Raw genomic sequence first — 19,142 nt, forward strand, 5'->3', positions numbered from 1 at the left:
AGAAACTAAATATTCATGCAGTACAACACTTAGTACTGGAAATTATTGTAAGACTTTAATGGTCTGTGAAAAAAACTACCCTGATTTTAGTCTAATTCTAAATATTATATAAAACTCCAGGTAGTGCCTTATTCACTTTCTGGATCTTTTGATTAAGCTGTTCGAGTAGTGTATTTCAGTTTATTGCATAGTACTTATTGTTTTTAATTTGAATTCTTAATCCTCTGTTTCCACATTTCTGTGTAATTAATATCCAAAAATAAACTACTGTAAATGTATTGCTTTGCTCCCATTGGGATTCCAACTTTAATTTAGCATCCTCATGGCTGGATAAATGCATACCTGAACCAAATATAGTTCTGATAAAAACTTGATGCCTTTATATTTCTGAGGATATTCAGTAAAATCTCACACAAAGGCTTACACAGATGAGGGTTGGTGGGATTCATAGCAATATGTGAGACTGCACTGAGGACTGGGTAATAGAGAGAAAATGAAGAGTAGAAAAAGGTGGATTTCTTTTGCGGTAGCAGCTTGCTATTAATGGTGGATCAATGTTTGGGCCTCAGCAATTTACAATGTATATCAGTGATTCAGATGAGGGGAGTGAGGGTAAGAAATATATTTGTAAGCTGTGAGGAGGATGCCTGAGGGACTTTTAATCATTTGTTCATGTAATATGGGTGTTGATAGCAGGAAGTAAGTGAGGACTGCAGATGCTGGAGATCAGAGCTGAAAATGTGTTGCTGGAAAAGCGCAGCAGGTCAGGCAGCATCCGAGGAGCAGGAGAATCGACGTTTCGGGCATGAGCCCTTCTTCAGGAATGAGGAAACTGTGCTAAGATAAAAGGTAGGGAAGAGGGACTTGGGGGAGGGGCGTTGGAAATGCGATAGGTGGAAGGAGGTTGGAGAGACAGGCCGCCTACTTGCGGAATGTTTCAGAGAACACCTCTGGGACACCCGGACCAACCAACCCAACCACCCCGTGGCTCAACACTTCAACTCCCTCTCCCACTCCACCAAGGACATGCAGGTCCTTGGACTCCTGCATCGCCAGACCATAGCAATATGACGGCTAGAGGAAGAGCGCCTCATCTTCTGCCTAGGAACCCTCCAACCACAAGGGATGAACTCAATTTCTCCAGTTTCCTCATTTCCCCTCCCCCCACCTTGTCTCAGTCCCAACCCTCGAACTCAGCACCACCTTCCTAACCTGCAATCTTCTTCCTGACCTCTCCGCCCCCATCCCCACCCCCATCCCCACCCCCACTCCAGCCTATCACCCTCACCTTAACCTCCTTCCACCTATCGCATTTCCAACGCCCCTCCCCCAAGTCCCTCCTCCCTACCTTTTATCTTAGCCTGCTTGGCACAGTTTCCTCATTCCTGAAGAAGGGCTCATGCCCGAAACGTCAATTCTCCTGCTCCTTGGATGCTGCCTGACCTGCTGCACTTTTCCAGCAACACATTTTCAGCTGTTGATAGCAGGGCCAGCATTTAATGATCATCCATGGGCTTGGGGAGGTGTTTCTGAGCTGCCAGCATGAACTCAGCAGTTCAAGTGCTATAGGTACACCGACAGTACAGTCAGGTGTAGAGTATCTGGATTTTAACCCATCAAGGATAAAGAAACAGTAATGTAGCTTCAAGTTCAGGGTGGTGACTTGCAGGGGACTTTTCAGGCTCTTGTACATGCTGTCCTAGTTCTCTGAGATAGCAGAGCAAGTTTGGAAGGTGCTGTTGAGAGTCTTGGAGATTTGCTGAAGTGCATCATCAAGATTGAAATACCATTCACCACCAGTGTTTTGCGCAATTTTAAAAGTAGAATGTGTGGAAGAATCAATGGTAAAAACATAAGCAGCAGGACTTCAGAATAAATAATGTTAACTTATACTTTTAAGTTTTGGTATACTGGACAGGTAAGATAATGATTCTAAAATATGCACATGGTATATTCAACATCATGTTCAGGATAAACATGAGATAGTTAAGAGTTAACAGGCAAGCTGTGGTCTATGTTACACAAACTACTCTTAAAATGGCCAGTGCAATCAAGACAGATGTAACCCAGATGTTAGTAGTGCAATGAGTCATCAAATCTCCTTAAAATTCTGTCTCTTTGGTGAAGGATTCCAAATCTTCACTTTTGAAGATCTCTCTTTGGAAGTCCCTCAAAGCCACTTTAACTCGGACTGCCTCAATGATTGCTGGCATCCTGGTAGTTCAGTCTTTGATCCTGAGACCAAGTTCCCTAGGACTGTTCCCAAGATTCTAATTACCCACACGATTTCAATTTTAATCAAACAAGCTGACAGTGATATTTCTCCAAATTCCGATCTTTTCAGCTGCATCAAGAAAATACTTTCTGTGGGCTTCCTTCACCCCAATCTCAGCTACATTGAACTAGCATTGGCTCCCAGGGCTTCTTCTTAGCCTTAACCTTTGTCTATGGCATGGAGCCATAATTTTCTATGATTTCTCCTGAGCTCTAAGAGCTAACAACAGCATTTTCCGTCTGGACCTACTACTCCTGCTTCTGTACTGTCCTAGCACAAGAATACCATAACATCTTTCCTAGCAAATAAATAAATTGCAAATATAAATTGAAAAACAAAAATGTTTATAGCCTAATTTTTCTTCTTGATGCCACGTCCTTCTCCGAGCTAACCTTAACCTGACCTTAAAGTTAATATTGTATTACTATGTTTGCTTTGATTTGATGAAGTAAACGGTTTTTACAGCTTTTTTGAATGCTTTTAACTAATTTAGTTGTACTCCCAAAACAATCCTTCTGGACTGTCATCATTGCAAGCAATGTAGACTCATCTGCAGCTCAGCAAGCCCAGCTGCTGTTTCTGATCCTACCTTTCCAGCTGTTAACCTCTTAAAGTTCCCAAAACTAACATGATGTAGTGAAACACAGGAACTAGACAATCTCAACAAAAGAATCCAATCACCTAGATGCTTGGTAAATGTTAAATGTTAAAGGAGGAAATTCTTCAAATAAGGAAAGCATATCATCACAAGGGAAAGATTGTCACTTTAGTAAGCATCCTAAATGTCTTATGCTACTGGTTCAGCTCCTGGTAGAGAATGTTTCAGAGCAGGAACTTGGATTCAGAATTTGATTAAAGACAATGCAGCAGGAAGTTATGATAAATTCCTTTGGACCAGTGCATTACCTAAAGTTTTCTTGTGTGCTTGGCTGTAGATTTAATCTTCTCTTTCAGAGCTGCAGAGCCAGCAAGATATATATAGTGATAAATAGATATTCCACCAGTGATAAAGGGATATGAAAAAGAATCACAGTCGTAACACAACCTGAGGAATAGCAATTTAACTTGAATTTTATAGAAATAGTCTTTAAAGTTGATACAAACAGTAGCCAAGGTGTAAAATAGAGTGTTATATCGTAATGCTTGCTCAAAAATGCATTGCCTTCCATACTAATGTCCTTGTCATCTTGTCACCTAAAAAGTCAACATTTAATATTATAGTTGACACGAGGCAATAATGATCTTAGAAAGCCTCCCTAGAAGGAAAGGCAAGAATGTTGGCTATGACCATGGTAATGCTGCTTGGAATACCAATGGTTATTTCAAACAGTCCTGCTGTCCACTGGCCTCACCAGATGGAGCCTGCAGTTGTGTGTCACTTGTTTATTACATCCTGTTAAGATTAGTAGCTGCATGGCCAGATGGGTCTGTGAGCACAGCTGTGAATACAGGAAAATAAATGGAAGCTCTCTTTCACAATCTTAGCCTCTTGAGATGTACAAATGTTGCGATTAGGACAGAAAAAGCCTCTTAAACTCTCTGCAGATGTTTTTGTTATAGATAAACTGTCCATAAACATTCGAAAAGTTAAACATTATATGGGGCTTGTATGAATGATTTTAACCAGTAAATTTTTGGGTGATGCTGCAACACAAAAAAACAGTTTCAATCTTGAAATTATTTTGTAATTACTAAAGTATCTTGTAATTATTTTCTGTTTATCTGCTGCTTACTTTCTTCCATAGCCTAAATACCTCTGCTTAGGTTATAACTGAGTCCAGGCCAGAGTTTTATTTTGACAGCCGTCTGTGCCAGTTCCAGGTCTGCCTGAATCTGATTTCTTCAGCAACTTATTTTAAAGCTAGGTCCTTACCCCTTACAACTTCACAGAATCACAGAAGTGTTACAGTGCAGAAGAGGCCATTTGGCCCATCATGTCTGGAGCTGCTGGTCCAATGAGCATCATTGCTGAGGAACCAGTCTCCTGCATTTTCCCCAGACCCTTGCACGTTATGTTTATCCAAATAATCATCTGGTGCCCACTCAAATGCCTCACAATTGAGGAGTATTCCACTCTCCTGAAAAATTGCAGTGAGTTGCACAATTGACAACAGGTTAAATTTTCCCAGAGATTGTCCACCTCTTCAAATATTTTTCACACACATGATTCAAACTCATCAGGTACAGAGTTAGACTCCTTTGTTGCCCTGCTCCTGTTGCCGCCTGAAGACTGAAAATGTTAGGGGCCATAATTCCAGCTGTCTTGATGCAGCTCACATGGAACCCATCAGCATTGGCATTCTGTTCACAATGTCAATCAGCCATTCCAAGTAAGTTCCTGAATGTTTCAGACACTTGCTTGGACAAATGGACTGAAATCCTGTGCAGTCACTCTCTGCTAACCTGGGGTTCAGCTGCATGAGGGGACCATTCCCTCAACCAACCCTCGCTAATGCTATTTAAAAGACCAGGAACCTAATTTGTAGATAAAATGTTTTTGACTTACTTCTGCTATTGCATGTTTATGGGGAAACTTTGTGGCTGTCGTCTTTGAAGTGAGTTGCAGCGTACTTTCAGAAAGTCTGGAGGAATTAGTGACTGACCTCTGCACAAGCTAATGAGGGTGTGCTTACAATACCTCTCGGTGTGCAACATCACCAAGAAATGGAGCAGAAGCTTCAGAGATGGCAGGTTTTTAAGAAATGGAGGAGAAGTAGAGCTCTCCTCCTTCCCTCCATGAGTTTTTAAAAAACAACCTCTCTTACCTTACCCTGTTACTGTCACACGAGGGTAAGGACAGCACTTCCAGTCGATGTAAAAGTCACAGCTACACACTGGAAGGGATCGGTTCAATGCTCTGTGACATTTCTTTTGCCATATCAGAACCAGTCAGATCAATACTCCTCAACAGTGACAACACCAACGCATCAAACATGTCAGTTTTGTCTGTTAATCAGCATTCTTCTCAATACCATCTCATTGACTCCTCATCTATGTCTCTTGCTACAGAACCCCTCTACAACCACACTTGCCAGGAAGCTGATGGACAAACATCCTTTCCTTTCTTCCCTAACTGTAGCTCACTCATGCCTGGTGACTCACCACATTGCAAGTCCTGACTCTATACTAACCTCTGAAGACCATGCAGTGGCAATAACTGAGCTGGTGCCTATCGATGTCAAGTGATGCTGCTTCTCTAACAGCAGTCTGTGCAGCCCTGTTCCTTTACTCTGAGGGTCCTGCGAGTGCAGTACCTGACAGTGCTTGAATATTTGAAAGCAAAATGTCAGAAGGGAAGGGTTGGGGTATGAAGCAAAGATCCAGAGTCACATACTTCTGCAGCTTGTACTTCATGTGAGATAGCTGAATGAGGTTGGAAGTGAGAGTTGAAAAGGGACAAAAAGCAGTAATATAGCATCATTCTGAATATCAAATGCGACTAGCTCAGCTGCAGCCAGCCTCATAGTAAAGAAACATCATCCACTTTTTAGAGCTCAGGGATGAAGGTATGCCTGCTTCCTGTTGGTTCTTTGTTGCAATCTTGTATTTTGTGTCACTATGATCTGCAGGACAGAAGACAGTGTGTGCCAGCAGTGTATTTGAGTGACATGCCTACCGTAGCTGAATAGCAGGAAAAATTTGGAGGCAGTACAGGGTGGGTTAGAATCTATCATTACCGGAAGAGTTGAGAGAGTAAAGTGGACGAGCCAAATATTAAAGCTGATTCCTAAGTGTTGGGCAGTGCAGATGGGTTAAGTGGTGCATGAAATGTCTTTGAAGGTGCATTTGTTGACCTTGACTTCCCTCATGAAGTAATTAAACTTCTTTCAAAACTACAGCCAGATCCTTGGGGCCAAACTTCACGGGTTGACCTCTGTGGCCCCCTGTTCCCATTCCTTCAGAGGGTAGTCCTCACTCATAGAAGCAAGGTGTCTCTTATCCTGTTTACTTCCATGACTGTTCACTACCACGACTAAGACATCCAGCATCATATTAATGAACTGCAGCCCTCCCTCTGCCCTTGTTCTCCATTCTCATTTTCTCCAGTTACAGTTAGTTGCAGCTCTTTCATCCATTGTAGATTCCTGTGAAGAGACACAGAGTTCCTTTAAAAGCTAGAGGCTAGCTGGAGTATGTGCTTGCCTCACATGTTCATAGGTCTCCTCATGTGTATTAATAGCCAGCAGCAAGGTAGCACTGAACTGCATGTAAAGATCATAGAGATAAGGTAGCAGAAGAAAGTATGTGTGCTGCTTGCTTGAACAGGAGCAAGCTGGGACAGATTTCAAATTGTGACCTTTGCCTGAAATCAGGCCCCGGTGAACTTATAGCCCACTGTTTTTTGGTTGGGAGCTTACCACAACATCTGGAGTTCCAGAAGAACTATTTCTGCTCTGGTGTTAGCAGGGGAGGACATTTTATTTGGCTCATGCCCAGAGTCATTTTCTCTTACTGTCTCTGTTGTTGACATTTCTCACTTCATTCCCATCCCTACAACTGCAGTAATTTGCTGAAGTGTTTCACATTTATTAACGTGTTTGATGAAATTCTGTAGTGTTGAGGTTTCAGAATTCTAGAAATCAGTTCTTCAGGGATGGAAATTCAAGCGTTTGGGAAATAAGCTTGTTAAAGAGCATTGTTAGGCTGCCAGTCAGCATCAGTGTGTTGAAATTCCTGGACTTCTGGTGGAAAAGAAACTATTGAAGGATCCAGTATCACTGGAGATACAGAGCAATTACGAAACAACAATAGACTTTCAAAGTAAAGTCAAGTTCAAACTGGTGCACAACAAACAGAAAAAAAGGAGAGAACTACAGATTAATCGTCGACCATGGTTCTGGTAAGATCATATTTTATACACATATCAAATAAACTTATTCCAGTCTCTATATATGGATAACATTGGTAGCTTAGCTGGCTAAATATATTTTGAAATAATTATCATATCTTTGTCTTAAGTTTAGGTTGAAAATGTTCATACATCTAATATAAACCATTTTTAAAAAAATCATGGATGGTTTGTTAAAATCAATAAATTAATATTTTTGCAGATTATTCCTCCACATCCAACCCACAGATGCCAGGAGGAGAGATACCATTGTGGTGTCTGAGAAAGAGAATAAATAGGATTTCAACAGAAGAGTCAATAGGACTTCAACAGAGGAGTGGAAGAATTGGAAAGATTGCCAGAACTAACATCTAAGAAGAAGAGGAGAGACTGGCAAATGCTTTCAAAGCAGGAAATCAATAAGGTCATCTCTGGAAGAACAGATGACAGAATTGTAAGACACAAACCATATACAGTGATCAGGAATGCAATCCCCAAACTGCTTTCTTCTCACTAAGAGATAGAGATGGCAGTGTTCCCAGTTTTAAAGGCACTGAATACATGCACATTACCATACAGTCTGTTTTACATCAGCTGTACAGTAGCCCTTTCTATTACAAGTGTTACAATGAGCCAAACATGCTTGCTCAATAATTAATTGTTGAACAGAGTAAGTAAGACATTTATTTCTAGGTCAAAGGAAGGTTGTAATATGGAATCTGATGGCAGAACACTCCAGCAAAGTGCGAAGGATGCGCTATACTATCAGTAGTGTTTCAAATGAAAGCTTAAGGTGATACCATATTTGCCTGTTCAAGGAAATTTAAAGGTTCCATGTCATCCCCAGAGCAAACATTAACTTACTCTTTGTTGTTTATGGAATGTGATTGATGCAGATATACATGTTGTGTTTACCAACATAACAGTTACTGAGAAGACTAATATAGAATCCCTCCAGCAAAGTGGAGAACATGGGCATGGATCCCACTACCTCTTGCATGCTAAGTAAGCACTCTACCATTTGAGCTAATTCCCCAACAGCACAAATTGCATGAAGCATTTTGATGTAATAAAGAACATGATGCGTTTGTTTCTCTGTATGTATTGTAATGTTTCTTGCGTGTCATGTTTATGTAAAATTTTGAATCTTTTTAAGAAAACTTCTATTATACATGGAGTAGCCTCATTTCCTGAACAAACAGCTAATGGCCTGTTGGGAAGTCCAAAGCATTTTCATTTCTGGCTTCACTTGATTGTTGGAGATGCCAAATAGATGCTCTGTTGCAGCTTGTTGATTTTGGGAGAAAAGGAAATTGATTGCTTCCCATGCTGAGTCAGCTAGCAGATAAGAACATAGTTAAGGGAACAGAGAAAACCTGGAAAGTAGTCCTCAAACATACATGGGTTCAAAGATTAAAATGAAAGAATCCCGTGCCCATCTTTAAATCGCTTGCAATAGCTCCTTTAAGGACTTCTAATTTGGTCACTCAATACTTGGTAGAAATGGGGAGAGTTATTTTACACACTTGTCCCCAAAAGCAAAATAATTATCAGTGACATCTTAATATTGGTATTGGACCAATTTTGATCTGAGAGCAGACCCTCCGTTTTTATTATGGTTTAGTTAAGGATCAGTGAGCTTTTGTTCAAACTCAAAGTAGTTTGGGAATCAGAGCTCCATGCTGATCAGATTCCATGGGTTGAAGCAACCAGACATAAAGTTTACAATACCAAATCAAAAAAGTAAAGATAAGTGTGGTCCCTTACAGTTTGAAGCCAGGGAAATTATAATGGGGAGCAAAGAAATGGCAGAAGATTTGAACACAAACTTTGGTTCTGTCTTCACAAAGAGGGCAGAAATGTTAGGGAACCAAGGGTCTAGTGACCCATTATTCTAGATTCTCCCATTAGAAGAAACCTTCATTCATATATGCCCTGTTAAGACCCCTCAGGATCATAAAAGTTTCAATCAATCACCTTTTCCTCTTTGAAACCTCACAAATGCAAGTCCAGCCTGTACAACCTTTCCTCATAAGACAACCCACCCACTCCAGGTGTTAGCTGTCTCGTAAACGTTCTCCTTACTGCTTCAATGCACTTAGATCCTTCTGTAAATAAGGAGATCAATATTACACATGGTCCTCCAGCTTAGAGGTTTTGCTGATTTCTTAGGATCATGCACGGCAGTCCAGAAGTGGAAGTCAGTTCTGCGAACTGCGCTAGATCCTTGGAGCAACTGCAGCTCTGGAGCTCCGAATGTGCACTCAAGCATGACCTCTCTCATTTTGTATTCACTTCTCTTGCAGTAAAGTTGTATTAGTTTTCCTCATTGCTTGCTGTACCTGTCTACTAATCTGTGTTTCATGGACCAAGGAAACCCAGATCCCTCTTCTGTGTCTCACCATTTAAATAATATACTCTTTTCCTCTTCCTCCTATAGTGGACAACTTTATATTTTCCCACATCATATTCTATTTGCCATAGTTTAATGTTTTGCTAGATATTTGCCCACACTTAACTAATTTGTCACTTCTCCCCTTTTCACCTCATAATCCAGCTCAGAAATAAAACAATGTTCACCATCACAAGAGTGTGGCAGATACCAGATTAATCAGGTGCAAAAACATGTGCATGTGTTCACACAGAAGTTGCTAAGTCCTTCACCATAAAACTATTACTCTCTTTATGATACTGTTTCCTATGTTCAGTTTATAACACAATTTCATGCAAATTACCAGTCAAGATGTGTATGTTACTGGAAAGACTAGCCTGTAATAGCCATCCCGAATTGCTCTCAACAAGTGTTAGAGGATGGTGGATATTGATTTTGTATTTTATTAACTAATCCATGAACTTAAGCACTACTATTCTACTCCTATTGGATTTTCCTTAATTACGTGGACACACAAGGTGTTTTTCTTCTGTTGCTGTATTTTTTTAAAAACGCAGTTCAACAAAGGGAAATTATTTCTACTGTTAATATCATTTTTAGTCCAACATTAGTTAAATATCAAATTTCTTTATTGTATTAGAATTTATATAATGGATAGTTAGTTGAAACTCTGTAATAAAGATAAATGGATAGCGGATGCATATGTAGATAATAAAGAATGTACATAAAACAACAAGACTTATTCTTATTCATATTTGACTTTTCATGCTTTCCACACAAAAGTAGCATGTTACTTTTCTGATTTTTTTCATGTAGTTTCTATTTAGCTCCTTATAATTGTTATGGTTCATATTAAAGTTCATCAGTTCTGTTAGGGGACTGTGTAATATTGACAGGGTGAGAACAGTTTACCACCAGTAACATTTTATTGTCAGCAATGTGTATGCAGTTATTATTCCAGATATTATCCTTGAAAGTGAACAGTGGATTTACTTGCTATTTACTTTTTCTTGTTAATGAGAACTGATTTGTTTCAGAATAAGATTTTTCACCTTATTTTCAAATGTGTAGGGCATAGAAAGAATGTTAGGCATTACAGTGCAAGTTGCATAAAATCTTATTATCTTATGCATTGAATAAACAAAACACATCTTGTGTGACCAAATACTAGATATTGCTGATGGAAATGTGTCCACAAATTCCTGCCATATCAGGCTAACAATTAAAGTTCCCTGTTCTGAGCACTCTCTTAGAAAATCATGTTGTTAACTTCATAAAGAAATGTGAGTTTTGTAAATTTCATATTTATATTTCCTCTTCATTTTAACAGTTGTTTTCAGAGTGACCACATAGATAGGTCCACACCTCTTTCAGTAATTTTAAGTTTTTAAGTAAGTAGTCTGGCACAGTTACATAAATACAAACACTTTAATTCTTCCTATCTGAAAATAAAAAACATTTCTGTGTTTCTCAAACATATGTGTTTAAAGCAAATTTAAGTAGAAAATAATGGATAGAGAACTGTAACCATATTATATTTTTCCAATATTAACAATTATTTTCTTTTTAGGATGTGGCACTCATCGTTGCAGCTATTCTGATTTTACTTGTGGCGATTTATGGTTTCTTTTACCTGAAATTCACCACAGAAGTAGACCTTGACCTGGATCTGGATGAAAATTCAGAAGTGTAAAAATATTCTTCTCATGGGAAGCATTGATAACCACTTAAATGGAATTTGCTTAAGTATTTTGGACCATATGGAGACTAATGTGACTTTTATCTTGTATTTGCTAAGAATTCCAAAATGTGAACAATTTTACATCAATTTCACATCGCTGTGCTTACAAGATGATACAATCTGTGCAACTCACCAGTCTGTATTTTAAAGTAGGCATATTTAATTGGTAGTTGTATTTTGAAAATTCCGTTTACTAATATAGTGAGTAGTTGAGCCATCTGGGCCAGAAATATTCCAGATTCAATCTGTAATGCATGCTAACTTACATTTTACAGCTGAGATATGCCCTTTTCAGTTAGGACAGACTATATCAGCTCTTCTTGCTGATGAAAGATCGAATGTGGGCATTGGGTAAGAATGTGATTCATCTTGTTATAATAACATCTTGAATAAGTTGCCTCGGATCTTTGACCTGGCTCATAAAAGGCTCTGGATTTAATGGAGTGGCAGAGTCCCTACCTGTACACTGTAACCTCAAGGATAGACTTCAGTGACTCACCCCACTTTCTTTGAATATTCAGAGGGTGTTAGTTGCCTTGAGACAAGACAGCCCTCCCTATGTGTGTTGAGAGTTCCTCTTCTGAGAGCTCCCAGATAATCAAAAGTTGGCAAAAGTATGATATGATAGGCCAATGGATTCACAGTACCCACAGAATTTGAAACTTACAGAGCCTCAAAAAAAAGCCAGCACTTGAAGAAAAAGCACTTGAACAATGTATTCAAAAATTAATGAATGACTTTAGAGTTTTAAAACGTCATTGCTTATGGGTCAGGAGAGATGCAAATTTGTAGACAGGAGGAGAACAAACAGGAAAATTATATTTGTAAATTGATTGAATCAAATATGCCATGGATCCAATTTGTAAATAGGATATTTCATTAAAAAGGGAGCTGCACCACCTACCAGACAACCGTGCAAGAATCAATCCAAATAGAATAGCAGTATCATCATGAGGATGGACAAGTGAGAGCAAATGTAGCCAACAATCCAGGAATCAATTAATAATGGTGCTATCAACTCAGCAAGTAATTTAGGTTTGAAATGGGGAAACAAGCAATGAGTTGGGGAATTCTTTTAAATTAATAGACCGGAAGGTTTAATGGTATAGGGTCAAAATTATCACACATGAAACCGTCTCAATACTCAGATTGATTGTAATTGTACGTAGACACAGATACATGTACAAAGAATAGCATTACAACTTCTCATTAAATTATACCATACATGAAGCATTGCATTGTTTACATTGAAAATATTGTTTCTATATTTTTATCCTCTTTAATTGAATGTGTTTTTTAATATTTTTCAAACTTAATATCTTGACAATTGATGAAAATAATATGGTAATAATGTTTGTATGTTGTGCAGCATTATTGTCACGTATTTTAAGCAAATTATATGAACATCATTCTTGTATTTGCTACTAATGTATGCGTGTGTGGTCCATTAAGGTGATTAAAAGTATCATAAAGGTAAATGTGTTTTACCCAGTGTACGTTTGTTTGTAATACATATTGTGCATCGCTCAATTATCCTTCATGTGTAAAACAGCAATAATCTATAGCAATCTACATAAGTCAGATGGAAAATTACCTCTTAGTTGCTAATTTCTTATTTTACTCTTGTTTAGTTATTTCTAAATCCATCACAATATTTTATACCTGTTTTTATGCTCCAAAATTGCTGATTACGCATGTTGTCTGAGAGACTCAGCAAAAATAAAATTGCATGGATTTGGAACCAATCTTTAGACATGGAGAGAAATTGTTTTGGAAATAGGAATGGAGTTTGTAGATAATGAGTATGTACTTTGTAGGGACTGGAAAGAGGTCAGCCAGGTGGACTTCACAGAATACAAGTCCCCAGTTCGGGCAGTTAACCTGGTCCAATCAGGGAATCCAGGCTTTGACAGTTATAAAGAAGAGTGTCAGGGGTTCTGTTCGTTCTGAGACCTGGCTCTGTGCGAGCTGGGTCAATGTCATATACTATGCATGTGTTAATAAAGGGTGACTTGGTGACCTTATACCAGCCTTCTTGGAGTTAGTTCAAACTCCAATTAGCTGCATGTGATCAGTTGCATTCCCTAGTGATCTGTTGTGGGTCCTCAGCTTTTCAGTGTATTTATCACTGACTTCGCTGAAGGACTAGAGAGCTGTAGGCCTAAGCACGCGAATGACTCTGTGTTGGTAGCACAGTAACCCGTTGAAGCATTAAGCTGCAAATAGACATTGATATGTTGAGTAAGTAGACAAAACTGAGGCAGATGGAGTTTAATGTGAGATCATCTCTAGACTGAAGTAAGATGGACCAAGGCATTTTCCGAATCTTAAGGAATCAGGAATTGTGAGAGATTTAAGGGTCCATATACATAAATTGCATTAAAACTAGGAGCACACTTGAAAATAAATGTGACTGGAATGTGACCCTTTTTTCACAATGGGGGACAATACAAAGTAATGAAAGTTTAGCCAAAGTTGTATAAAATTCTGTCCAGACTTCATCTACAGTATAAAGTGTCCCATCTCGGGTAAGATGTACAGGATTGATTTTAAAGGAGTGCACCATGGATTAATCAAAGTAATAGTGAGGTTAAAAATGTTAACTTTTGGGAACAGATACATCAACAAGACTTGTGTTTCCTTGAATATAGAAATGTGTTTAATCATTTAAAGGTCTGGAAGAATAACTTCACGCACGGCAAACAATGGACAATTAAAAAGTTGCTTCTGCTGAGCCATTGAGTTAAAGAGAGAAGGCTTGAAATAGCAGATGGCCAGCAGTCCCATTAGGAAAGCTGGGTGCTGCTGAGACAGGAAGATTAGCAAAAGGACAACTCAGAACAGAGCTGCTGTTTGACCAGATAGCTGAGATCCAGTTTTCAAAAGAAGTGGCCCGGAGCTGTAAAGGCCATCAGTGGAGGTAAAACACCTCCACAGGATGGATTGTGCCATTGATTTGGCCATTTTAGCCTTGTGACAGGAAGGATCTTCTCCTCCTGGAAATGAGTGGGATAGGTGATGAGAGGAGACGATAAATAGGAGGGTTTGGCATTAGGGAATTACGAGCCGTTTTCCCGTCACCACAGGAATTAAGTTTGGGCAGGAAAACACAGGCTGAATGTTCTCACCACACTGCCATTTGAGATCTTTAAATAGTCAATTTATTATCTTTGTTCCTGCCTGGGCTGCAATTGCTTTAGCTCTCAGCAGGTGGGTCTATTTGAATGGTAAACTGATGCAGGCAGAGGTACCCTAATCTGTATGAATTAATGCAACATCGAGTAACTGGACCTAGATGGAGACTAGATTCCCCCAATGAGAAACAAACAGGAGCAATCTTGCCGGCAGGGATATTCTACCGGGGAGCCTGTGTCCTGGCAGCAGTCACGGCCTCTGCTGTGTTGCCAATTTCTCGAGCAGTCAGCCTTGAGGTTCTCAGGCTCATTGCTTGATTGCTGGAAGATTCAGTGAGCTTACCTCAATAGGTTTCCCTGCTGGAAGTCCTTTTAATCTGTATTTCATTCCACGGTGTTGAGAAGAGGTTCCAGTGGTCCTCCGATCTGATTGAGGCCTTAATTGAATCATTTCGCCAACCACTTCTGAGTTGTGTCTGCCAATTCCTTTGGAAACCCAGCTCTCAGGAACGTACCTGGAGCAAACCTGAGAGAACACCAGGGAGCCATGCCACCAGATTTTCCAGCTGTTCTCCTCTCCCTATATTTTCAAAGCCACCTCTCACAGTTCAGGGGAGTTCCATGAGCAAACGCCAACTAACTTCAGACATTTCCTGGCTCTAATCAAGGATATCTTTAATCAACACTCAGAAGTGGCTACATCTGAACTTTGTCCATGTTATTTCACTGGGAGCAGAAACTGGCGAGGTTCTACCAGACAGAAATTACATTGGCTTTGGGTGTTGCAGCCACATTTGTTGACTCAATTAACAAACTTTGAGACTGCACAAACTTTGAGTTTTAACAGGACCGCTTCAGCCACAGGTTTAAGACTAACCATTTATTGGAAACACAACACAACGTGGCCAGTTGTCTAGGAACAAACTTGGTGGTAAGGCCACCAAAATTGTCCATAACGAGCCATAGCTGAGTCCCCCAGTGGTAATTGTGCTATGTGATACACTGCTGAACCTTACAACCGAGAAATACAATGTTCAACTCCAAATTTATACTGCATTTTTGTTTCCAGCTACCCAAGAGAGACTCAGCGGATGGCTGCAACGCCCTTCAGCCGATAAGGGAAAACCGACCTTGATATCTGCTCATGATCACCATCTACTCAGCCTACTGCTGCAAGAGTACATTAATCATTCTTATATTTTTACTTCAAAAGAACAAGAGGTTTTCAATTCATATTGGATCTGAGATTCTTGAACATGAGTTACTACAGATTTTTCAGCCTATTTTCTAAGATCATGAATGTTGTGAATTAGCTGGGAGTTACACATGAGTTTCTGAATCTGTTCTTTTAATCTGATGGAAGTGGTGAGTATTTGGATGTGCCAAAATTACAAGCACTAACAACCCTTTACCTGAGTTGCGGATAACCTTTAACAAGCTAGATTGTACATTTCTATGAACTCAAATTACACTGTGAGTGATTCTCCATGTTTACAACAACTTATATCTGAACAAAACAAACAGGAACAGGAGTAGGCCAGTCAGCCCCTTGAACGTAATTATCAATAAGTAAGCTCCCGGTAGATTTGGTGTGGTCTTGCCTCTAATTTCCTGCCTGGCCCCATAACCTTTGATTTCTTTGTAGATTTAAAATCTGTTACAACGCAACCTTAAATATATTCAACAACACAGCCTCCACTGCTCATTGGGATAGGGAATTCTAAAGATACGTTTGATTTGATTCATTATTATCACACTTACCTAGGTGCAGTAGGCAGATCGTGCCACATGAAGTGCATGAGGGTATTGGAACAAAGTGAGGAATGTAATGTTACAGTTGTGAAGAAGGTGGACAGAGAGCAAGATCACCAATAAATTTAAAATTTGAGAGATCCATTCAGAAGTCTAATGACGGTGGGGAAGAAGCTGTTCTTGAATCTGTTGGTTCATGTGTTGAAGTGTTTGCATCTTCTGCATGACGGAAGAGGTTGGAAGAGATTATAACCAGGATAGGGGGTTCTTTGATTATGTTGGCCATCTTACGAAACTCCTCCACATCTCCATCTTAAATGGAAGACGTCTTTTCAAACTGCACCCTCTAATTCTGATTTCCTTACTAGAGTTAGCATTGTTTCAGTTTTCACCCTGTTAACCACCTCAGAATCTTGAATGTTTCAATAAGTTCATCTCTCATTCTTATAACTCCAAAGAGCATTGACCCAACCTGCCCAATCTTACCCCATGGACAGCCCACTCATTCCATTAATCAGTCTCATGAACTTTCTCTGAAATATGCCTCTTGTACAAATATGTATCCCCTTAAGTAAGGTAATTGCATACGAGTTCTTCAGGTGTTGTCTCACCAATGCTCTTGACAGTTATAGTGAGATGACCCTTGTTTTACACTCTATCTCCATTCTGTAAAAAACAATACCCTATTTGTCTTCTTAATTTACCGGCATACCACTTTTTTGTGAATCAAGCACAAGAACACAGGTTCCCTTGTACCACAGTGTTCTGCTGTGCTCATTTAAATTACATTCTGCTTTTCTAAACCTGTAAAATGGACAACCTCACATTTTATGACTTTATATTCCATCTGGGTTTTTTTAACCTGCTCAATTTATCTATCAATATCACTTTATCCACCGACAGCATGCTTCTTACCTATTATCACATCAGAAGCAAATTTGGCTACTATGTAGTAGGTACTTTCATCCAAGTCATTAATATAGATTAATATAGGGCAGCACGGTGGCTCAGCAATTAGCACTGCTGCCTCACAGTGCCAAGGACCCAGGTTCGATTCCAGCATCAGGTGACTGTGGAGTTTGCACATTCTCCCCGTGTCTGCATGGGTTTCCTCCAGGTGCTCCGGTTTCCTCCCATAGCCCAAAGATGTGCAGGTTAGGTGAACTGGTCATGCTAAATTGTCCATAGAGTTGGGGGAATGGGTTTGGTTGGGTTACTCTTCGGAGGGTTGGAGTAGAGTAGTTGGGCCAAAGGGCCTGTTTCCACACTGTAGGGAATCTAATCTAGATTGCAAATAGTTGAAGCCTCAAAACTGACACCTGTGACGTTCCACTAATACCATTTTGCCAATCTGAAAATTACCATTTATGTAAACTTATTTTCCTATTATTTAGCCAGTCCTTTTTCAATTCTAATATATTGCCCCAAATACCAATGCTATTAACTCGTGCAGTGATGCCACCATAGTGGGTTGGATCTCAATCAAAGAGATAGAATACAGGAAAGGGATAGAGAGCTCAGTAGCGAAGACAACAATCTCTCCCTCAACGTCAGCAAAGTGAAGGAGTTGGTCATTGATTTCAGGAAGCAAAGTGGAGGACATGCCCCTGTCTGTGTCAATGATTGGTGGAAGTGGCTGAGAGCTTCAAGTTCCAAGGAGTAAATATCACCAACAGTCTGTCCTGATCCATTCATGGTGACGCTAGAATCAAGAAAGCATGCTAACAATTCTACTTCCTCAGAAGGCCAAGGAAATTCGGCATGTCCACAATGACCCTTACCAACTTTTATAGATATTCCATAGAAAGCATCCTATCCGAATGCATCATGGCACAGTATGGCTCAAGACCACAGAAAATTACAGAGTTGTGAATGCAGCACAGTCCATTGCACAAACCAACCTTCCTTCCATTGAGGAAGTGAGGACTGCAGATGCTGGAGATCAGAGCTGAAAATGTGTTGCTGGAAAAGCGCAGCAGGTCAGGCAGCATCCAAGGAGCAGGAGAGGAAGAAGGGCTCATGCCCGAAATGTCGATCTCCTGCTCCTTTGATGCTGCCTGACCTGCTGCGCTTTTCCAGCAAAACATTTTCAGCTTCCTTCCATTGACCCAGCCTCCACTTCCTGCTGTCTCAGGAAAGCAGCCAACATCATCAAAGACCCTCCCATCCTGGTTGTGCTCTCTTCCACCCTTTTCTATAAGATAAAAGATATAAAAATTTTAAAGTGCACAACAACAGATTCAAGAACAACTTTTTCCCTGCTGTTTTCATGGTTATGAACGGACCTCTGATATGTTAGAGTTAATCATTCTCTGCACCTTCTCTGTAGCTGTGACACTATATTCTACATTCTGTTTTATGACCCTGATGTAAATATGTAAAGTATCATTTGTCTGGCTAGCACACAAAACCATGCATCTACATCTTGGTACATGTGACAATAAATCAAATCAAATGTATAAACAGTGGTGACATCTTGGAATACAATGAGATGTTTCAGCAAAGCTTTGGACAAGCTGAACTTATATGTAAGAAATAGTTCAATTGGTTGATGAAGAAACTTTGAAGACATCAACAGTGATAAAAACATAGCTTGAGTTTTCAGTACTAGTGGGTAACATTTAAAATCCACAGGTAAGTAGTATTGATTTTGGATAGAATATGACCTTTAAGCACTAGGTCAAACTGCATGTTGAAACTTTGCATTGTTGGGTTTAGTTTGAGTGAGTAGCTGGAAATTGAGATGGGATAAGTAACAACAGTGTGAAACACGGGTGAAAATCTAACAGAATGGTTTCAGTTCTATAAACCTTTAGCCACAAAAGGTTTCACCTCATCCAAACCTTGATACCAAACAGTGAAGACCATTTATCAGTGTACATAAGGAAGCTGGTCCCCATATTTACAATTAATGCTCCCAAGTCTCAGTGTTTGATTGGTGAATAGGTGGAAGACCAAGGATGAATCACTAAGACTCAGTAATTGATCATGCCACTGGAGAAGGAGCTTTGGTTTGAGAG

The 19,142-nt window shown here is 39.7% G+C and overlaps 1 protein-coding gene across 3 annotated transcripts in view; it reads left to right on the plus strand.

Moving 5' to 3' along the window:
• Positions 1–12,714, plus strand: part of triqk (triple QxxK/R motif containing) — a 92,764-nt gene extending 80,050 nt beyond the window's left edge. For all 3 annotated transcript variants that reach the window (XM_072570249.1, XM_072570248.1, XM_072570250.1), the window contains exon 4: positions 11,066–12,714. In XM_072570249.1, coding sequence (XP_072426350.1) covers positions 11,066–11,188 — 123 coding nt within the window. In that variant the 3' untranslated portion in view covers positions 11,189–12,714. The remainder of the gene's footprint in view (positions 1–11,065) is intronic.
• Positions 12,715–19,142: the final 6,428 nt, after the last annotated feature.

Source organism: Chiloscyllium punctatum, chromosome 5 (genome assembly GCF_047496795.1).
Source record: "Chiloscyllium punctatum isolate Juve2018m chromosome 5, sChiPun1.3, whole genome shotgun sequence".
NCBI classification, from domain to species: domain Eukaryota; kingdom Metazoa; phylum Chordata; class Chondrichthyes; order Orectolobiformes; family Hemiscylliidae; genus Chiloscyllium; species Chiloscyllium punctatum.